This window comes from Fringilla coelebs, assembly GCF_963513975.1.
Source record: "Fringilla coelebs genome assembly, chromosome: 3".
Classification (NCBI taxonomy): Eukaryota; Metazoa; Chordata; class Aves; order Passeriformes; family Fringillidae; genus Fringilla; species Fringilla coelebs.
Genome location: NC_140030.1, coordinates 75,847,641 through 75,871,598, shown reverse-complemented (window position 1 = coordinate 75,871,598; position 23,958 = coordinate 75,847,641). Strand labels below are relative to the sequence as shown.

Sequence of the window (23,958 nt, the reverse complement as noted above, 5' to 3'; positions counted from 1 at the left end):
CAAAAAGTCATTAATTGACATCAGCCTATAGATCCTTGCCAACAATACAGAAACAAGTGGAAAGTACTAATTAATTGTATGCAGAGAAACATTCCTCTTCTATTGCCTTTCCCCAAAAATAATACAGGAAGTTTTACATTTAATGAACAAACCCTATAAAAATCATTAAATTTCAGTGCATTTTCTCTCTCAGCAAAAAAGCTGGCCCTTGCAGCAAACAGAGCTTCCTGGAATGACTGGTCACAAGAGAATATAGTAAGTGGAGAAATACACAGGCTTAATTTTCTCCCTTTTTATTTCAGCTATTTTTCACTTTCATTTTTAATGTGTTGCTCAGAATTTTTCTTTACAGTTCTCTGAACCTACCTTGTATTTTCAGGATACTGGCAGCTGGTTAAGCCCAATATTGCTTTGGACTAGACCTTACAAATTTGGGTGCAGGATTATTTTTTTTACAATTCAGCATCTAAGGATCTCAATAATTCCCAAAGGTAGCAAATGATTCTGTATCACTCCACTGACATTAGACAGTGGCAAAGCAAGGATCTATGTGGAAGTTGTCCATCAACAGCAAGGTAAGCTCCTGGCAGCAGGAGGGCAAACAGAAAAGGAGATCCCTTTGTAATTTGTGACAAAGTGAACCTGCAATAGGTGATAAAGCTATATTTTAAAAAACTCTTATGTTGGGACTTACCTTAAGCAGGAAACTTCAAAAACAGGGAATAACAAGCACTGCCTATTCAAAAGGCTTCATCGTGTTTTGAATCACTTTGTGCTTTGTTTTACTTGTGGTATAAACACACATATATGCACACACGTTCCCATCCCTCACTTGTACTCCCAATAATAGCAAAAATAAACGTGAAAAATAATATTAAAAAACTCTGTATTCAGTAATATTCACACCAAAGTATATGTATAGATATATCCATTAAAATTATGAACATTTCTAAATATATTTTATGTATCATACATATATTTATATGTATAATTACATATCCACAGAAGTCATCTTGCTGTGCTAAAGCCAGCAGTAAAAGCAAAAACAGGTTTCACAATAGGACACCCATATATGCATATGTACTGGCTGTTTGGTTTGTGAATTTATTTACAACTTAACTATATCATAATAAATGCTTACTGTTCTATTGTACAAACGTAATAGTAAAGGTTTAGGTTTGTTTTTTAAATACAAAGACTGCAAATGAATACATGAAAAAAATTACACACCATGTACAGTATTTATAATTTATAAATGCAAAGTTAAGACCTCTTTAAATTATTGCACTTGCATATTTTTACAAAGATAGTTTATATGTATCATATATATATATATGTGTGTGTAAATATATATATATATAAAACAAATTTTTCAGCTCACTAAATGTAGTAAAGTTGAATGTTGTTACCTTGAAGTTCTTTCTTCTCCACATAACAGCCCAACCTGAATTTGGAATATTTATGAAACTACTCTACAAATCAGTTTGATCTACCCTAGAAAGCAGTCCGTTATTTTAGGTTTATTTGACAGAGTATACACCCGTATTACAATCGAGCACAGTTTTTGGTCAGAAAGCAAACAAAAGTTATGATGTGCCTTTGCTAGATTGGGATATAGAACCTAAAGTCTGAACATTAACTTACTTCATTGTAGTAGTCTGCAGAAAGCCTTTTCTGTTTTTAGAATTAATAAATTAATTGTTCCACTTCACAGAACCGGTCCAATATCACAGTGTTTGAGGCAAATGCATTATTTCAAGAGGGTCATGATTGATTTGAGCATCTAATTATCACTATTTTTTAACATGAATAGTGCTTTTTGCTACTCCTACAATTTTAACACTATATGCTCTAAGTGCAGTCACAGCAAACTGATCACACTGTTTTAAGTTTACACACAGGAAAGAAATCTGTGCCACATAAAAAGATGAATCCCACTCTGCACGCCCCCTCCAATTCAATATGCTTCATCCTATACTCGAGCTGAAAAACCCAGTTTCATTTCTCTAATGATTACTTATAGAAACAAAATTACTGCCATGAGTCTAAACCATTACAGCAGAATATTGCAAAACCACGCAAAATTCATAAATTAATTGTAACAATGGAATTTGTCATGCTGTAATAAAATATGCAACATCTCAGATCAGTATCATGCTATGTCAACTATTTTTCTCACTTAGCGCATACCTTTCAGGCACATTTTCATAATACACTAGAAACACTTAGTTACAGCCTCAAACAGTGTTTTTACCTTTGCTAGACGTAGGAGGGAAAAGCAGCTGGAATTATTATCAAGAAAAATACAATTCTAAGAATATAAAATCTAACATTTCTAGGAAAGGAATGATCTGCTAAGCTTTTTATACATTTTTTCAGGCAAAATGAGTTTTAGTAGGATAAAAATGCAAGGAGGAGTGACTTTTGACAATTTAAGGTAATGAGTCAGATGTCTTACAAACCCAGATGTCTCAATCAATTGTGAGTTTGAGTCCAGAACTTTGAAAAAATTAAATCTCAATATGTCTTTGATCCATGAAATTCAAATGCAGCTCCAAAGCTTAACTTTTGGTGGATTTGACTTTGGAAGCGCAGGTACAAGTCTTTTCTTTTCAAAATATTTACACATACAAATCTGTACTCTGTAAATGCTAAGACAGACTACATTTGCTTAAATTAAACAGCTCATCATGACTATGGTTTTGGTCTAGGTCCTAACAAGGAGTACTATTTTGTCATTACCTTTCTTCTTTTACTCACCAGGAAATCAAACCAAATCACAGCCACTGGAGCCAATTTTTTTAAAATTCTAATAGAAATTATACTATAGCAAACATATATTTTACGTGGTTTGGATAGTTCTATAATAGAAACAGTTGCTGATTCACTTGAGGCATTAATAGAACAAGTTAGTGGCAATTTGACAAATTTGCCAGGGAAACATGCCCTCTATCAGTACTTGCAAACTTCAAAACATAACACAGCGTGTGATACTGCCAAACATTTTTAATGGCAGGAAACAGAACTAGTGAAGTTGTCTTTACTGTCAGTGAGTAAAAGATGAGTGAAAAGCTTTCCATACACACATCTCTAGTGTGACAAGGAATACTTTTGCAATGCTTTTAAGATCAGCATTTTTAAATGGAAAGGAAAAAAAGGGAAAATAATAGCAAATACATTTAATGCAAATATGCTTAAGCAAATATACTTAACCTGCAATAAAAAATAATTCATCCAGTTGTTGGGGTATCTGAATTTCAAAGAGCATTTCTGTAGTCACCATAGACTTAGATAATTTCCATGTAAATTAGGAATCCTGTATTCTGTCTCAAGTACTTAGTGGACAAAAGGCTGCATCTGCATTATTTAGCTAAAACAGAACGGCTAAGGAGTAAAGTAGAGGACACAGCATGAGATATTTTTCATTCTATTTTGGTGTAATTTTTCCTGCCATGTTTTTCTTTTTTTGCTTTTGCTTTTTTTGAATTACAGACCAGTTTGCTGCGATTACCAAAGAATTTCTGCACTTAGAATCGGTAAGGCAAACTAAAAGGAAAAAAAAAAATTATGGGGCTGTTGCTAGGTAACATGCATCATACAAATAAGATAACTTCATATTGAATTCTCAGCCTGTGGGATCTCTATGTACAGCAAAGGCTCAGGTGCATTTTTACATTATGCGACTACGGATCACGCACTGTACACATAAACAGATACTGGCATGTGCTCGACCATAACAGAAGGCAAAACTCAAGAGGCCAAGTTATTCACATGAAACCCAAAAGCTGGCATGCCTATTAGAGCAATAGAGCCCAAAGGACAGGAGATGGAAAAGGAGAACCTGTGTTCTGTCTTTAGGTCACTACTGTTACAATTGTGTTGCAGTTACACAATGGCCATGTCATCACGGAGCCTCCACAAGAGTGCATTATCTGTGAAAAAGCACATAATGCAGCATAGGCTGTATGTGAAAGGTATGCCAAGACTGTGTTTTCACCTACTGTGTGGATCACTATGAAGATTTCTTTTTTTTTCTCGTTACTTTTAAGAGAAAGACAAAGGCAAATTAAGTGTTGTGAAACATATTCTGTACAATTGCACTAAATTTATAAGAGTGGCATTACATGTAAGTCTGTGCATAAGTTTGTAAGGCTGAGGCCTAAGTCAGCACAGAACTGTAAACACACCATTTAGTGTACTTTTCTTCAGACAGCTATTTTTTCACTAAGAAAGGCATTTCTAAACTTGGAAATTTCTCTAACTAGGGGAAAAAAACAAACAGACAAATGGAGAAGTTTCCTAATTTCACTCATCTTGGGATGGGGGTAAAAGCAGTTGAAGACATGCAGTGCTACTGTGCAACACAAAAGCTAGTCAATACAAAAAACATTTTTGATTTATTGTGATGGTACCTCTTATCAGACCTGACTTTTCTGACAAAGCTTTTCTTCCCAGCAGATAGCATACTTCAGGTATGCCTCCAATACCTTTTAAAATACAGCTCAGCAGGTAGAAATAAAAATGATGACTTTACTTAACTGTGAGCTAGGCAAGGAAATCTTTGCTGTCACATTTAAATTTTATCTGATATTTCTGTCACTATGGATACAAAAACTCCAATCTGAAACTCCCTCTTATATCAGGGATAATTAACCAGTACTTCCAGTGTTTTAAGGGAGGAGTTGTCTAGTTTTAAAAAACATCCTAAAGAACAAAGCACCATCACTACTTCTATCAACATTTCCCTTGTGAGTGACAGACAATTGGCATCATGATGCTTAATGAAGTTTTTTAAAACTTTAACCTGAATGTTGGTTTTCCTTTAGTTTGCAGCAAGAGAATTCACTGTAACCTAAGCATAAATTATAGTCTCCAAGGATTCTGCTGGAGTTCAAACTGATTACAAGTAGATCACACATAAACATTCACAATAGCAATGGGTATATTGTTCTATTTATAGCCAAGAACTCCCAAGTGACACTGGTGTTAAAGCCAGCCACAGTACGGTATAATAAAAGTACCATTGAAACCCTTACTAGAAAGATACAATTTAGAAGTACCCCATAAGATTCCCCCCCACCCCCATCAGTTTTAAATTAAGGCCTCAGCAATGTAGCCCATGAGATAAGGCCAGTCTTTTATATTCACAAGTTGTAAGTTCTCTTTTGATAGCTGACTCCAAAACATCTGGGTTGTCATTTTCCCTCTGCTTACGTCGTGTCACTGGTGTAGGTCAGGAGACTGGCTGCCAGAGTCATTTAGCTGAGGTAACTCCATGGGTGTTACCTTCCTAGGCAGGTCTACTTCTTAGCATTTTGCAGCTTTCCTTTTTCCTTTTTTTTTTTTTTTCTTTTTCAAATAAAAATGAAACAAAACAAAAAAAACAATCCCCAAAACAAGAAGGGGTGCTTTTCAGGTTAAAGCAATCTGTTGCTGCTGTTCAGTCATCAATCTTCACAGGAAGAGAATCTGAGGTCCCAGGAGCAAGGGATTGAGAAGAAATCCATATAGAGGCTTCCTCACCTCTCGTTACTTTCTCCCATTGGTTAAGATTGTCCCTGGAGATGCAAAAAATGGAAGTTAAGACAATGTTCAGAAGTTAACTGGGATTTATTTCTTCCTCACAATAATGTCTGCTGTACTACACTTTGAGATTTATATTCATGTAAGTATATTTCTATTAGTACCTATATGTCATCAAGCTTTTATCATCTACACATTATTTCAGCCTTCAGCTTCAGTTATCCTATTTTGTAATTCTGTATGACTCATATCCATGTCAACTCTATCCTAGCCTACAGTACACCTTCTTTCCCCAAGGCAAGCCCTGAAGCTAGAGGCTACCACCTGCTTCCACGACAAGTTTATAGCCCTCATGGCTGCAGGAAAACCCAGCCCAAGAGAGACAAGACTGCAGGGTCTCTGAAACAGCACTCTGAAGCAAAGGAGCAGATTAAGCTTCCTGAAACTCCTGCAAAAAGGCTGCCTGGCAGGATATAAAATGTTGCATGCCAGGATCATAGTATCAATTTTCAACTACTATTGTGGTAATCATATTATCAGTCTACTACAACCTAAAGGGTACCCCTTCCTTGAGACATAAATGTCTTTTAGTGCCTCACAGCCTGGCCAATCCTTAAGTTAAAAATTCTGTTCATAAGCCATAAAATGATGAGAAATCAAGCTGGTAATGTTCTAATGAACTGAAGGGGGTACAAACCCATAGTCTTACTTGTTGTGCACCAGTACCACTCTAGTGATTGGGAAATCTGTGTTGATGATAGGCCTTGCAACCAATGGCCAAATCTCAGCATTCAGTCTTCAAACACAGTGAGAAAGAGAGCAAACCCAACTACTTCATCTTCATCCTGTCAGATCCCTAGTTACTGAAGCAACAGTTCTTAGATGCCTTTGGTAAACAAACTGGATGGCAACCGTACTAAAAGGTGTCCCATGGTATGTCATACCATGATATTACATCGGAATTTATGTGGCAGAGCTCTTCTGATTTTTGTGTCACAGCCTTGTCAAAACATTTGCTAAATCAGTAAGTATTGATCTGAAAGCACAGCATACAGGTAAGAAGAGAAAATGTTGCATTTTTTGGGGGTGGTGGAAGGCATGATCTGATGAAGTCTACCAAATAAGACTGGTGCCCTCTAAGTAACCCCTACACCATTTTCTGCAGGAAAACCCTCTGCCAGTGCTTCAGGCCAGCTGGAAGTTATGAAGCCAGCATTAATATGGCATTGAGCCTCAGCTAATACAATCAGGCACTAAGGATCAGAAAAAATGAAGCCTCATTATTTGTCTCCTTCCTGGACTTGGAAAAGTAATGAGAATTGGAGCCAAAATATTTTAAAATTATGTAAATTTCATTAAGAATTGCGAGATGCAAAAGCAAAAACAAAATAGTTTTAAATTATATGGTCTGAAATAAAGGAAAAAAATGAATCACTTCATCCTCCAAATAAATACACTACCATATATTTATACTTTGGTAAACCTACTGAGTTACATGGGCTAATACATGTAACACAGGTGGACTGGTAGCTTTGATCTACACAGGATGAAAGGAAAGCATTTAAAAATGTGGAATAAATTACCAGACAAGAAAACCTTCTAGACTGTTAGCTGCTGTCTTATTTTATGGAAAACCAGTGCTGGTTTTGGTTTTGTTTTTTTTTTGTTTTTGTTTTTTTTTGGTAAGGTATAGATAACATGATTCATTTGCCTTTGAGCTCCTAATGAAGGCCTGGCTCCTAATGTCTGTAATAAATGCCCAGATGTTCTAAAAATAAAAGCCTTGATGCTGACATGCTGCCTTGGCTGCTTTTCCTGCTATTATTTGCAGCTGGTGTCTGAGTTTCAAAGAACACAAGGACACAGCAGCTTAAATATAGTGTTCAAAAATGAGCCCTGCTGGTGAAGAGGTGATATCAAAATTGGTTCAGTCAGCAACTAAGGAAACACCAAACAAAAATGAGGCTGTATGCCTCTGATCACATCAAATAACAGTTACCCATCAAAAATAAAGGAAAAACAAAAGTGTAGCGCAAAATCAGCCATTTGAAAAATTCTGGAATATTCTAGACCCTGCAATAACCTCATTTTTTTTCTGACTGGGCACCTGAAATTATATCTGTGTTCTGATTTCCTATTCTCTATCTCCAAGTCCTAACCCTCAAACTTCTTTTTCATTCTCTTCCAAGAAAAAGCAGAGAATCATTTCAAGGTTAAGATAAAACTACCAAACTGCTCCTCAGAAGACTTGATGCCAGGGTGTGGATTTTCAAGAAGCTCTTTAGTCCTGCAGAGGCTTTATCTACTCATCTACATTTCAGTTTTGCATTAGCACAATCTAAATTAAAAATACACAACAGCAAGACAGGGAGCTGTCAGTCCAGAGCTCTATCCAGTGTGGAGACTATGCCAGTGTAGCTTTCAGAAGTACCATTTTAACAATGTGAATTACAAACAACAAACAATTTCTGGAATATAAAAAAATCATATCATCTCTGGCGGGAGTCTGATTGCTTTTACTTCACACAGCACACCTTCTACAGAGAAACCAACTCTTGAAAAGATGTTCATGCTTGATCTTCAGAATTAGGGAGAACCTTTATCTAGAGCACATGCTTACATGGCTGTTTGATATCCACAATTCAACTTAAAATATCCTCATCTGAGTTCTAAAAGATGAACCACCAAGTAAAACAGGCCACTTTTGCAAATAAGCCTCATTGGGATATCCATGTGGCCAGAAACCAAAAGATATTTGTCTTCCCAGATTGCTGCTCCTGTCAAAGATACAGTGCAGTCTTAAGCATTCCTCCTAGCCTCTCTAAGGCCCAGTTTCCATAAGTGTTATAAAAATTTGATTTTGATGAAGTCTTTACTGTGAGGGTGGTGAGGCACTCGAACAACTTGCCCAGAGAAGCTGTGGATGCCATATCCCTGGAAGTGTTCAAGGCCAGGTTGGATGAAGCTCTGGGTCCTGTTCTAGCAGGTGTCCATTCCCACTATGAGCTAGATCATCTCTTCCAAGGGATCTTCTAACCCAAACCATTTTGAGATTCTATAATTTTCTTGGATAAACCAAATGCATTATTTAGTCTCTCTCGACTAAGATCTCAAAACATTTCTTCAGCTCTTTACATTCTCTTGTTTCTTCATGTCTTTATCTACTCTCCTTAAAGCATAGACACTAAACAAAATTCCAGCTGTAGCCCCATTCATGTAAAAACTACAGAGGTTTCTAATCCTTCAGAACATTCCTTCCATATCCATCTAAGGGTTGCAAAGCCATGTCCAGCAGAGGTACCTTGGAGGCAGATGGTACCACTGACACAGACCCACATATTCTTCTCAGAGCTACATGAAAGTGTTGGTGCGTGAATGAAATTGTTTTGCTAAATACTACATTAATTTCAAGGCATTTGTCTGTTACTTAACAGAAATAATTTAGTCCACAAGATCCACAAGAGGAGGTCATACAGGACAAAGAAAAGGTTCAATGTAAGATAGAATTTAGGGACCCCAACAAAACAAAAAATATGAGAGAGTACGAATGAGAGCATAGAAAAACCAACCTTTAAGCACTCAATATGACTAGAGATTGCTGGCATTTTATGAAACAACTGGGGTTTTCTAGAAAATATGGATTAACCCAAAACCAGAACATTTTCATGAAGCATACACTGGTTTCAGCAAACTTTTTGTCAGGAAAGATTGCTAAGGCCCAGGATATAGCTACTGGACAGAAAGAACTACCTACAAAGTTATCCACTGTCATTCAAGTGGAGAAGCAGCCAACAGGTAAAGAACTCTTGCCTCTTTTCCAGAACAACCCAAGCTCCATACCCACTGTGTTATAGGAGAAAGTTACATCTGCTTCTCCCATACGCCAGTGTTACTACTCCTATGCTCTCAACTACTGAATATTTTCTGGATATTTCTTTTTCTGGTTTTTAATAGAAATTACCTGATATAAAATAAAACCATGTTCTAAACACATTTTTTTTAAGTAAAGAGAATACTAGTTAATTTTTGTTGTGGGAACCACATTGAAGTAAAAAAGGACACAGAGGGAAACTACACTGAGCCAGCACAGACAGGGATGCACAAACACTGAACTGTTTCTCTCTAAATGCTCTTGGCATCTAACACATTTTAACCAGCCATGTCTGTACATCTACAGTGAATAGTCCCTGACAGTAGTTATCACCTCTGGGTTTCTAAATAGATTAATGTCAGATGTAACCCTGTTATTATTCATGCAAATTCTAAAATTAAAAATCTGTATTTCCAGACAAACTTGCAAAGCACTCTTGCTTTTTCCTTGACCAAGGTATCAGCTATGTACATTTACTCACCTGCATGCTCGGAGTAGGGGCCCAGTTGGAGGAAAGATCTGTGCAAGGGTGGTGTAACATGGGATGGCTACAGCATTGTAAAACCCAATCTATGAAAAACAAGAATTTAAAAAAAATAGTTTAATTGTTGCCAAAATACAATACTGGAAACTAACAGCTTAAGTAAAGAGCTCACAGTTCTTTACTTAATTACTACTTGTATTAGTTATTAACACTTCTGCATCTCCCTTTAACATCCAAATGCCTTAAAATAAGCAGCAACAGTGAAATCTTTGGTAATTACAAGTTGCTTACATGCCTTTCTTTTATGACTGATATGGCTGCTTCAGGTAAGATTTTCTACTGAACCTTTTATTATTCAATTGATTCACTGCTTTTGTTCAGGATATGTCTACCTGTTTGGTGTCAGCAGCAGCAGGAAGTAGGTGGAGATGTTAGAGACATTTCTGCAAACATTATTCATGTGATGATTTTATTTTTTAAGAAGGAAAGGTTGTGCAGCATTCACAAAATATGGTCAGATTATGGATTGTTCTGATGTCCTCCAGGATATGCTTGCATAGCTCAATGTACTTAAAATGCTGGGGGCTTTGCACATTTGTGAATGGTGTGCAGTGTGATCAATGATTGGTTTGCAGTTGCTTCTCATGTACATAGCTCAATAGTACATTTTTACCATTATCATATTTAGGGAAAACCGTACATTTTTACCATTATGTAACTTAGGGAAAAGCACATTCCTAATGATATCTGACTCACAGAGGCTTAGGGGCTTGTGATGGCTATGATGTCACAGCTGAATTGTTATGACATTAAATTTTTAGAAAATGTTACTTATATATTATCAAGGATGACAGAATACATTCAGATTCATTTTAACATCCCTCACTTATCCCAGACTCTTATGATAGTTCCAATAGTGCACTATGATCCCTTTCTTTGGGCAGAATTCTGAAATGCCTTGTAGTGAAATACTATGTATTGTACCATGACCAAAGAATTTGATATCTCTTTTTTTTAATGGTCCAAACTTTGATCCTTATTCAAAAATTGAAGAGCAGCTCTTGTTTTCATCAACATAAAGATTCATCTCATACTGCTATGTAACCAAGTCTTCTGTGTAATTTAAATAAAAATAAGATACATTTTCTGAGCTGTGAAGCCAGATGAAGTACTTGCAGGGATGAAGTACTTACAGTACAACCAACAGAAAGAAACTGCAGCTGGTTAGAAGGCAAGGTTACATACAGATGGGATGTCTGCTCATCTACACTATTTCGTACACTGCCTCATTTTCTTCCCATTTGTTTTGGATTTTTTATTTTCTTCTTGTTTGCTAGTTTTTAAGGGGAACTACTTTATTTCAGTGGAAAAAGATTACTCTGTAATTGTCAAAAACTAAAATAGGGCATTAGATACAGTTACCCTGTAGACCTTCTGGCTCAATGAAAATTGCAGAATCAAAGAATATGATGAGTTGGAAGGGACCCTCAAGGACCTCCGAGTCCAAGTCTGCATAGGCTCATTCCCAAGAGTCACACCATTGTCCAAATATTTGTTGAACTCTGTCAGGCTGTGCTGTGACCACTCCTCTGGGGAGCCTGTTCCAGTGCCCAACCACCCTCTGTGTATAGAACCTTTTCCTAATATCCAACCTAAACCTCCCTGACACAAATTCAGGCCACTCCCTCATGCCCTGTCACTGGTCACTGCAGTGAAAAGATCACTGCTGGATCATCCTCTCCTCATTCCCCTCATTAGGAAGTTGTAATTGCAGTGAGGTCTCCCCTCAGTCTCCTCTTCTGCAGGCTGAACAGACCCAGTGATCTCAGCTGCCGCTCATGAGGCTGCCTCTCCAAGCCCTTCACCATCATTCCTACCCTCCTTTGGACACTAGCCAAGGGCTGAAACAACCACTTACTACGATAAAAAGCATTATTGACACTTGTAAAAATTTAAGGTGATTGTGGTCTTAGCTAGAGCTACAAGTACAAAGGAAGGAAAAAGTGATGACAGCGAAGAGCACATTGTCATTTAACCAAAATTTGAAAACAAGTTTTCAAACTGCTACTTTAAAAAGTAGCATCAAATTCAGCAGTCTGAATAACCCAATTTCAAAAGCAATATTCACTAATAAATGAATTGTTTTTTTCCATACATGTTTTATGTATAAACAAGTACCATTTTACTGAGAGAGTTCATACCTGACCCTGAGGGACTTCATCTTTCTTATCTCTGTCCATCATAGGAATAGGTTGAATACCTGTTTTCTTCATTTCATCGCCCTGGAGAAAAGTAGAGAGAGAGGGAGAATAAGAAAACAAAAACAAGACTATTGAGATCTGAATTAATTTCCAGTTTCTATTCTATGTCAATCTAAAAATCCAGAATTTGAACTAATGTGTGGTATCACTCAGGCAATCTCAGAAAAATGCACAAGGGGCTCATTTTGTACATTCACCTAAGTGATAATGCAAACAGCAGATGCTGTAAGTCAATGTGCACACATTTTCTTTATTCCCAAGTGTGTCTCCATAATAAAAAGCAACTGGAAGACTACACCCAAAGAAATTATTCTATTCTGCTCTATCTGCTCAGTTAGTCTCATCTGTCAAGATATCTGTTTAAACATATTGTATTATCACCATAATACAATGACCAAAGGAACACAACACACCCATCCAAGGAAAAAACTGAGTAAAACAGATGAATTTACAGTGTATGCTCTTTGTCAAAATTTTTCTTTTAAAGATATATATCAATATCAACCTTTATTAACTCATCCTTGGATTACAAAAAAATTAACATCTGTACAGATGCAATTATGTCCATAATTCCATCTTTATTCTACCTTCTCCACTGAGCTCACAAGATTTGCAAGAAAAGTCTTTTTACTTATAAGCAAAAAAGTTGAGTATGCAATCAGTGAGGCATGTCAATATTATACCTCTATTCTATCACTCATAAGAACACTGACTTTCCAGTGCAGGCATTTCAGAAAGTGAATGCTGAACTAGATCTTTGAGCTTACGCAGTCAGCATTTTTCAAATATTTTGTTGTAGTCCTAGCTGTTTACAATTAAGAGAACAAGAACATGTGAATACGAAATACACTCCACAAGAAGACCACCTCTGGAATTTCATACTGAACATGCAACAGGCAGGGTAACAATCTCCACACTAAATGCATGCTACATAAAGTCCATGGGCCTGATTTCTATTTTATGCCTGTGTAAAACAGAAATAAGCCCACTGAACGCTACAAGATTCCACAGGGCACATAACAGAAAAGAAAAACACTTTATCATACACATGTGCACTAGTAGGCCTGAAAATACATCTGTATCTCCTGAAGTTGCATAACTCCACTTTGTGCAATTTATTCCTTATCCCCAGAGCAGTCATTTCCACTTAAAAATTGAACAGTTAGGATATTTACACCACTGCATATGACACGTGAGCGACTGCATATTTATTTATGGACATGATTACATTACTACAGCTTAATTCCTTGTTTCAATTCTCAGTACACATTAATTTTAGAGCAACTTTCAATGTATTGAAGACCCAGCTCTCTCTGAAACACTCTTGTTTAGCTGGCTCACAGAGAAGACTTTAAAAAAATTAATGTTTTTCATATTTACTTTAGCATTTTCTGTACTCACACTATAGCTTTATAAGGATGTTTCGAGGTAGCTGACCTGGAAGCTGGTTTCATATTTTGCATTTCTACAAAAAACTAAAGTTAGTGACTTCTACTATGTTCTGTTGCTTGGTCACTTTATGTTAGGACATGCTTTCTACATTATCTTGAACAGAGAGAAAAAACACTGCCTGAAAATTAGATAGCTAACTCAGCTCTTTAAATAACTTCAGAGTAAGCAACGAACACACGCATGCACCAGGGCACTCTCTTTAAAACAAGCACACCGAGATGTTGATTGAAAAATACTTAGAGTTGGGTTTTTCCTTCCTGGATGCTTCTGTTTATAAGGAGAGTAAACAAAAGAATCACACATACCTCAGCCCAGAACTCTGCATATATATCATTGGCTGTCAGTCTGGTAACTGGCCACAACTTTGTTACAGAGCACAGATCACAAGCTGTCATCATCAGGCCAATCACTCTATCTCTAAAATAGAATAAAACAACATTAAATTATAAGTTTCATAAAGAATTAATGATTGCTCTGCAAAGTTTTCATTTGCCCTTCCTCAGCTGAATCAGCAGCAATGTAGACAAACTATGAATTTTCTCCCACCTATTGTTTCTTCCTAATTTCTTTGATTCCTTGGTAAGGCACGGCACAGACTGTCTACTCTATCTTTTGTTGTATTCCCTACATTGTTTGCAACCAGAGTTCATTGCCCATCCTCTACACAATCACATCCATAGACAAGGGCACAGGATTCCTGCCTATTAAAACACTCACATGCCCCTCTGTAATTCTCTGAATACACAGTACAAGTCTATAAAAAAGAAAGATGCCATATCTTATTGCTGCATTTCTTTGTTCTTTAAAGAGAGAGGGGGAAAAGGCTCCTAATAAGAGGAAACACTACTTCTGAGTCTGTCTCAAGGCACTGTCATTGATTTGTTGGAATGAATTCAAACTCTGACAGAACAAGAATCCAATGCATAACTCTGTCCTATATGCTGTCTGTAGGCTGACAAACCTGTTCATAGAGTAACTGAAGAAAATAATTATTAGAATAAGGCACACTCACACACACACAAAAAATCCAATTTAACCAATTTTATAGCACAAATCTGTGGTTTGTGAATCAAAGTTTTATAAAGAAAACTAGCAATATAATTTAAATTCACTTGTTTTCACTCAATGGAGAAATTAGGATGGCCCTTAAGGACACCTGCATCTTTGTTAACAATCTCTATTCCATGTGAAAAAGCACAGAGCTTGCTAACCTGCATGTCAGTGTGATGGCAGTCATCAAAACTGTACCAAGAGACAAATATACCAAATGAAACACAGAAGTACACATTACAATCAATTGATAAATGCAAAATGCACTTCCCCTAAGTTAAGATAAAAAAGTCATCAGCCATGTAAAGGTCAGTGCAAATATAAAGCAATGGCAATTACTATTACTTATGTGTAATTTTACATACTGCTGGTCTTAGAGATCACATATGTAAGAAAATTACCATTCAGAGGTAATTACTTTTTTTTTTAGATAAGATTTCTCTTTCCAGACTAATTCCATAGGGATCTACTACTGGTTTTCTGCTTTACCTGTGTGTTTGGTTCTTAAGGTTTAATGCTCCTGTCTGATGCAGCTCTTCAAGTTGTTTTCTGTTTCCAAAATACAGGGCAAGGTCTGTGGCGATGATGGCTTTCCGGATGATCTCAAGTACTTGCTCATATTCGCTGGAGCTCAGATTGGAGAAGACATTGTGCCCTTCCAGCTATGAAAAAGTAAAAAACCAATAAAAAGCACAAGCTCTAATTCTGAGATGATTTTAGTCTTTACTTCACCAGACAGGTTACGACGGTTTTACAGCCCAATGACAAGTTTTGTTGCAAATTCAAATGTTAATAGCCTGAAATTCCCATTTTTATTCTTCCTTTGTAAACACTGTCATAAAAAAAACTATGACTAAGCCACCGATTTGTTTTTGGGACTGCTCCTTTTGAAGCCTCAAGGTATTACTAGAAAAAAATTACTGAAATATTTTCTTTGATTTAAAATCACTATAGACACAACACTTCCAGACAGTGTTAACCTGGAAACTTGTGATTCAGTTCTGATCCAGAGTCTGCACAGTCAAGGTGGTAAACTGAGTACCTGATTCACTCAAGCATAGTTTTGATACTTCATAAATATACAGGGTGGATACTGTACTGTAAGAAACACTCAAGTCAAAAATACAAAATCATATTGTTTTCCTAATGTTCCAAATGAAATGCACCTGAAATCGCTGCATTTACTGACATAATTTTCTATACAAAAATCAAGTTAATTATTTTAATGTATAGGAACATTTAGAGGGAAAAGCTGCTTTGTTCAACCTGAAGTTGAATGACTCATAAACTAAGATAATGGCTTACGCTATGGAGGCTCTGGTAATGCACCACTGCCATCACTTTTCAAGGTATTAATACGCATCTAACCAACAATATGCACGCACTGTGATCACTCATGAAGCTGCACCACATTTTGAAAAGTCAAGACTATCTACTGTCTCTAAGATTTGGAAAACAACTTGTCAAAAGTCTTCCTACTGTTGAGAGGAAGCAGACAAAAAGGAAAGATAGAATGAGCTAGCCATGTCAAGGTGTGCACATTCAGAAAAAGAAAATATCATTAAAATATATCAAATGCAGAGGTGTTTTGACATTTAATTGGCATTTGGGCTGAAGCTCAAAAAGTTTCCTTGACTTTCATCAAGCATTTACATAATTTGCTCAAAATAAATCCTCTGCAGTACAAATAGGCTTGGTTTCTCCCACCATCCGGAACATAAACATCATTTTCCAGGACTTTTACTTAGACAAGTAGATTTATTGTGAATAATGAATAGAAAATACAATCCATCTATGTCTCAGTGCTCCTTTGATGGATTTCTAAGTCACAGAACATTATGATTAAAAAAAAATTCAGAACATTTTAGTCCATCATCAGCACTTTGGGAGCAAAAAATTACTACTGGGAGTTCTCACAATTAAGGGTTTTGGAGACCCTTTACTCCCCAGCCTTGCTGCCTAATTCCTGGGACCAGGCAATTGATTCTAATATTTAAATTATTCTGCATTCCACTCTTGGGCTTTAGAAGCTGCACTCTCAGAAAGACCACTGTGACAGCTTCTGTTCAGACTACTGGAAAAGAACTGATTGCGTAAAGTACTGACAGAAGCTGACACTTATGAGCTTGTGTCACTTAGGCTTCTAAGTAGTACATACAAAATACAGCTCTGAAGTTGTTTGTTCTTTGCCTGCTGAGCTACAGCTAGTGAATTGAATCCCGTGTCCTAAGTATGGTGTACACTCAAACTGCAGGTGGATGAGCAAAGCAGCTCTAAAGTTTCAAGCAGTTAAAAGTACTGCAGGTTACTAATGTAAAATTAAAATTCAGATAAACCCTAAAGGGCTTGGTGGGTTGGTTTGGCTTTATTTCCATCAGTCCATGAATTCAATAAGACTTTTTGATTCAAACAAAATCCAGCAAGTCCAAAAGGCTGCTCTGGTCTGTCTTTGCTGCTAATTATCACCCATGGGTGTTTTCAGCAGCTGGTGTCGTGAATCCACTCTACAGCCCTGGTCACTTATCCCCCTTTCCTCACTCACACTGACAGCAAATGTAGGAGGTGACAGGGAAGCAAAAGGGTTCCCTGCCTTCATGGCAAATGGGATTTTCATCAATTACAACATTTCTGTGAGAAAAAAATGCAAAATGGTTGGGACAGTGAAGTGTTAATGACTGATGAACATGCTCACATATTCACACAAAGAATGAACACTAAACATCTAATGCCATACCACCACTGAAGGATTCAATTACACCCTCCTACATGAAGGACCATTCAGAGATAAAGCTTCCATTCTGTGATTAAATGCATATGATACCTAAAACCATAATCACAAGATGTGATTCTGAATACAAGACAGAATATGTATTTTTCCTAATAGGTGATTATGTATTTAAGAAAATATCTTCCCCTGAAAAACCAGAAAGAAAGATTAACAATGAATCAGTGGCACAGTAGCAAGGTTAGGCTGTAATTTGAGTGTTCATGGAAAACTAAAACTAGGGACCACAAAATATGTTATGGACTGGCAATGGTTTCACAGATAAGAGTTCTCACTCTTCTAATTGAGAATTATAAAAAATTTCACTCATGAGAAAAAATGTGTGTGTCAGTAGCACACCTGTATTTGCCCAAAAAGTCTCTGCATGTTTTCTTGCAGTTTCTTTCTTCATTAAACATGAAGACACATGGTCTCATACTGGTAACTCTCTTTCACAGATTATTACCTGACTCAGTTTTGGTTTTTTTTTAGTTTCAAATTGGCAAGAAACAAATAAGCACAGAATGATCTAATGAAATAAGTTTACAATTTTCATGCATGGAAAATTAACATCTCCTCTTTCATGCCACACAATCAATCTTCACAGAATTTATTACAGCGGTTTTCAAGTTTCTCACACAAAGTTTTGCCATCAAAATTTCAGGATGGTTGAAGACTTTGCTGAAATACATTTTGACAAAAAAATATGTATGTATCAGAGAAAATTATTTTTCGTTTTCTTATTCCACATAGTCACAGGAAAAGCCTCCAGAGAACAAGAAGCAAGAAGCTTCAAAGGCAAGCCTTAAGTAAAGCCCTTCAAAGACACAATATTTTTATAATTTCAAGATTTTGAGAAAGCTGTGTTTTGCACTACTGTTGAATCCTTGGGTTGCTAATTGTGAAACCTGGCTTGCTGTAATAAATCTTCTACTCATCTAAATGAGTACTATAATGGAGTAATTAAACTAAGCATGCTTCAGAAAATCTATTTGACAATGATGCGACTCCTCTTTGCACCACTGGACACTAACGCACAGAACATACAATTTCAATAATCCTACCTGCAGGATGGACACAGTCTGCGAGAAGTGGTGCTGTTCCATTGTTGATGTGGAATAGAGAGCAGCTAAGGGGTGATCAAATTTTTGAAGATAGCTGTTGCTGTAACCTCTGTGATCCAGGTCGTGACACAGGCATGCAACTAAAAGACCCTTTCGCTACAAAAAAATTGACACAAGCATGAAGAGCGAGATGTATTTCCTGCCCCTAGATGTCACTCTCTACCCAAAATACTGTCGAAGTTGCAGTATGCTAACACTGCCTTCAAACAGCACATGTAGAAATAGCCTTAAAAATGAAAGGAAAATGACAGTAAGGACATGCTGAATTAAAATTCTTGGTCCAATTGCACTTAGATTATGCATTTAAAAACCGCTGTTGGACAGTTGCATACTATTGGTTGGACTGTGCCTCAGAAGAAATCTGCATTTTAAAGAGTCTGGTTATCCACTGAATCCTTACCATGTTTATTAAAACAATAAAAAGAATAGTTATTGAGGGAGAAGAAACATACAAAATGTATGATCTGCTAGTCAAGACAGGTGCACTGAAGTTCAATTCCAGATCTGCTCTGCAACACTCCTAGAGATGTTAACCAAATCTCCTAGTGGGGTTTTTTCTAGCAAGTCACTAACATGAGTCATGGACAATGCTAGAAAATGAAATTGTAAACAAATAGAGGCAGTCGCTGGGTGTTTTACATAATTATTCCTAAATATCCTGATAAAATGGAGTCCCTGAAATCTCTTTTTCAAAAAGTTTTCACACAGCTTATGTGTTTGGAAAAAAAAAATCATTAATGTTTACAACTGACACTGTTGGTATGAAGTATGAAAATTTCTTCAGAGACCCAACATCTTTGTCTTATAATTGGCTCTGATGAGCGTTCAGTAAACAAGGATAAGGCTATAAAATGAAGCAGAAAAAGAATATTGATTAGCCATCTATTAAGTGGACAACATCCAGCCTGGATACTACACTAAGAGACCCATGAGTCTGTAAAAAAATAGCAATGATGCAATTAGAAATTCTTTCACAAATACACCATGTGCAGAAATAAGGCTGTAGCAATGCTAACTGTATTTCTGATTTTGAGACATTCACTTCTATTTTGAATGAGATCTTTTCAATACTCCATCTTGTGAAGTGCATTTTTAAAAAGCATACATAAAAATGCCTGGGTGATGCAGCAGCACGTGTCCACACAGATCCTCAAGAGAGGAGGAACTCTTAGGAACATAACACACACCTAAATCACTTGATGTCATGCAGTAACAGCTTGTCCCAGTGTCAGGAAGTCATTCTTGTCTCAGCCCTTCAGGATTTTACAATGCCTATTAATCGTGCTCTTGTCCTTGTACCCATTTTGGTACCTGCGGGTATCCCAAGCCTTAACCACCACATTTTTCTCTATTTTTCTCCAGATCAGTGTCTCCTTTACAGTGTTTTATCTTCCCATCTCTAAACCTACTGAGGTTCATGTCAGCATCCCTCACCTGAGGTCAGCCCATCCCTAGATCCCCAAACTTTCTTTCAGCAGTTTCCTGCATTCTTGTTGGATTCATCTCCAGTATCAAGAAAGGAGACTGCTGAAAAGAGCTGGAACATAGGCTGGGAATAAGACACTCAAACAGATGAAGGCTGGCTGGAGTTTGCAGGGAAAAAAAGACTGTTTCCATCTCTCTTGACAGCTGCCTCTTTTGCTCTCCCTTTCTTTCTTGCTCTCCAGCTCCAAAGAGATGGGGCTTACTACTTGGTTAGTATTGAATGTTATCAGAGCTTTAAAAATTCTCTGAGGCTCTACTCCACAAATTTTTTTTTTTTTTTTTTTTTTTTTTTTTTTGTTAAAGTAATACTAATTTTATTTTCAGACTTGTATAGCTTGGACAAATTTCAGCATTTGCCTGGCATATGCCACTTTTGCATTTCAGTGTCAATTTGCAAGTCTCTGCTTTATACCAGGATACACTACTCCTTTTCAAATGAAAGCTCACCAAGTTTCATTTTACTCTTATACACTGAACAAAAGTTTGATTTCTACTAGCGTGTCTCTTTTAAAGAGCCAACAAATTGTGTCTGGAATTTCCCTAAATGAATCACCTTGAGGAAGTTAACAGAGCCTGGAAAATTACAGCCCAAATGGATAACATTTGGCAGAGTTATACACAATTGTAAAAAAGTTCTCCGAGTCAGAAATTTCATGCAACATTAATTAGAGACAGTACTCCCTGTTATATCATAATTCAGAAGAAAAACAAGTGACAGTTTTCCATACTGTGTATTAACATTCTAAGCCTTCCATTTTACTAGTTATCTTTTCCACTTAGTGATCAGTTTAGAGTTTGGCTCTTCTCCTTTACTCACATATGTCAGCTGGCTCTGCAGCCCTTGTCCTCCTGTTCAGGATTCAAGAGCCAGGGTGTTTCCTGGCTCACAGAGGGACAGATCTGACTGTTAAGGTGGCTATAAGTGGGCAGGGAGAACACCAAAACTTAGACATGGATTTATAGCAAATCAACCGCTGCTTTTTTAGAGGCAGTCCTGAAAAACATGACTAGGTTTAGGAATCTGAGTAATCCTCTTCCCTCAAACTCTTTACTCACATCCGTTCTTCCATGAAGACCATTACATACACTTTGCCCGAGCTGACAAAAAAACTCCAGCACAGAAAAGGTACTTGAAGAACAGATGACAGCTGTGATGAGGTGTGGTAACTGATACCACTATGTCATTTACCTCCAGATCAGTGAAAAGCCCCTGGTTGTTCTGCAGTATGGCGTACATGCAATGGGCCACGGTAACTGCATGCTTCCAGTTGTGGTAGGGCACGCGGCGATAGTTCTTCTTTACAGACATAGTAAATCGGCACAGCTTTTCAAGTTCAAAGCTAGGAAGAAAATAATTTGGTCAGAGACAAGACATAGGAACAGGAAAAACAACCAGCAGAGGAGAAAATATGGTCTTTGATTTATCCTTCTTGCTAGGCTTGCCTCTCACTGTGGGTGACTCATTGAATGACATGAAGAGTTACTCAAGTTTGGCAAGGACAGAGGAGTGTGGATGCCTGACATGCCTGATTGCTCTTGGTTTAATCTGTTAAATTCAGGAACATAAGTCATGCTACCCAGCTCAGTCAATACAATTGCAGGACCTTCCCTGCTTCCAGAAACTTTAAGTGATTTCTTCCAGTTGCTTATTCAACTTGAAATACAGTACAACTCCGCATCTAATGGACAATTTAAAAACATGATTTGTGATCAAAACAGAAAATTCAGGGATTTTTAAACAAAGGACTCAGAAGAAATAAACCTGATTAAATACAGGTTTATTGACATTGTGAGAAGTGGAAGATTTTATTTTTCCAATACTTGTAGATTTTTTCTTCCAGTTTAGACTCACAGAACAGAAATTTACATTTCACGGTTTCTTCACTTCTCACCAAACAATATTTTATCAAGTCCCAAATCAATGACTTTTTCCCTCATAAAAAGGCAATTTGCCTTTATTCCATTTTCTTCCCCTGTTGCTGTAATTTGACTTTTATCTTCCGTGTTTTAATAATTTCTTGGTTATATCAGGAAAGAGGTACTAATGTTCTAGTTTTGCAGTACTTGTGGGGTGAGAAAAAAACCTCAGTGTCTCTGACCTATGTGTAAAAATGTAGACACATCTACTACATGGAAACAGGCAGAAATGTGTATTTCTAAAGTCGTGTGCTGAGCAACATAATTTATTCTCAGCCTTAATCTGAAATTAGGAAAAACAGAGGCATATTGTCTTTCAAAAAACTTTAGGCTTTTTTAATTTTAGAAAGTCAGACAGTGATAGAACTATTGTTTAAGCAGCACATCTTAATTCAGAATATCACCATAGTCACGTTCATCTACATCCAATCTCAATTCAATGGTTATTACACGATAGTACAATTATAGCCAAAGGAAAAATCATTATCTGTGATGCCTCAACATTGAATACTACTACTTTGCCCACTGCTGTATTTTGTATACTTGATTAAAGCAGTAAAATATTATTTCTTTAGAAGAGGAAATGTATTCAGTATGATAGAATTTTCTCTGAAATCCTCCCTGACAGGACAATTATATATTACATATGTAAATACTTTAGGCATAACTTCATTCTTCAATATATTAAAATCAAAATTTAGTCCTAAAATCTTGGGGTTTGTTTCAAATGTTGAGAAGTTTTGTTCTGTCAGAAATAAGTTACAAGTCCTGTTCCAACAGTCGCCTTTTCAAATATTTTCCTCACTTTTTTTCCCTAATTTTACATGTGAAAGCTGAGGCCCATTTGAAAAGCATAACGTAGATATCAATTCTTTCTCATCAAAGCTACACGTTCAAAGGAAGAGACTGGGAGTCAGAGAGAGGAGAGAACATAACCAGACTGAAAATAAAAACCCCAACCCTGCATCCACAGCCATTCAGTCTGGAATGGACATGAGGTAACTACGCTGAGCAGTAGAGAACTGTGTTCAGAAGAGTCACCCACTTTGCAGCATTGAAGAAGACTGAGAAAGAGCCTCTGTTTTGACTACACGTTTTGAGGGCATCCGTTCAGTTAGCAAAATAAAATGAAATGCCAGCAAACATTTCCTGAATGCTGCTCCCTTTTGTAGGAACATACTCCCCCTTTCCACTGACCATCTGTAGGTTTTCCATAATTTGGACCAGGTCCTTTCTTTTAGCAATGGGCAGTACTTACCCAGCTACTGATCTTAGTAATGATAAAGAACACAGAGAAATGACAGCAAATGAAGCATTTAATTTGAAAATAATTAACTTCCATAATTAATGCACAAATATGTAAATAACTGATTAATTTAGCAAGATAAGATCTGATCATGGTCTACTTTTACTATATACACTATTAATTTTGGCAACTATCTATCTGAAAAATCAGTTTTCATGCGCCTTCTCTCCTTTTTAGAAGGGGTACTTTTTCGTTGCCTTTACTATCTTTTGTCTGAAAAGCAAAATCATCTCAGAGCCAAATAATTTTTCTATATATTAGAAGGACAACTGTTAGGATGATATCATGGTGAGGTTCTTTAACCTCACTGTTCCCAGATTTTATTAACTAAGGACCAAGAAGGTGGGACAAGAAATCCAGGCTGTTTATTACAGTCCTGTACAGACCAAACATAGTAAATAAACATCAAAGAAAATAGACCTTGAATTAGGAAGCAATTATCTCAAAAATTATTAGTAAATAAACACAGACTTAACTAAAAAAATAAATAATATACTTCATACCAGGCTGTCCCACAGGACTGGTGAACCATATAGACAAAAATAGCAGGCCAAACATCTTCATATGGACTGATATCAAAATGGTATCTAAGAAGAAAGTTTCAGTTTAGAAAAGACAAATACCTTTTCATTGTAAAACAAGTGAAAAACAAGTGAAAATGACTAGGAAATGTATACCCCCAGCAAGATTCACTTCTTTCTGAATACACACAGAAAGCTGA

General features: G+C 36.7%; 1 protein-coding gene across 1 annotated transcript in view; it reads right to left on the bottom strand.

Annotated features, from left to right (window-relative positions):
• Positions 1–1,004: 1,004 nt before the first annotated feature.
• The window catches only part of PDE10A (phosphodiesterase 10A), a gene marked incomplete at its 5' end in the record, with an annotated part of 166,201 nt that continues 143,247 nt past the window's right edge, over positions 1,005–23,958 (bottom strand). The window contains 8 exons of the mRNA XM_084202802.1: positions 1,005–5,558; positions 9,876–9,964; positions 12,080–12,160; positions 13,897–14,008; positions 15,131–15,303; positions 18,470–18,625; positions 21,204–21,354; positions 23,741–23,824. Coding sequence (XP_084058928.1) covers positions 5,441–5,558; positions 9,876–9,964; positions 12,080–12,160; positions 13,897–14,008; positions 15,131–15,303; positions 18,470–18,625; positions 21,204–21,354; positions 23,741–23,824 — 964 coding nt within the window. The 3' untranslated portion in view covers positions 1,005–5,440. The remainder of the gene's footprint in view (positions 5,559–9,875; positions 9,965–12,079; positions 12,161–13,896; positions 14,009–15,130; positions 15,304–18,469; positions 18,626–21,203; positions 21,355–23,740; positions 23,825–23,958) is intronic.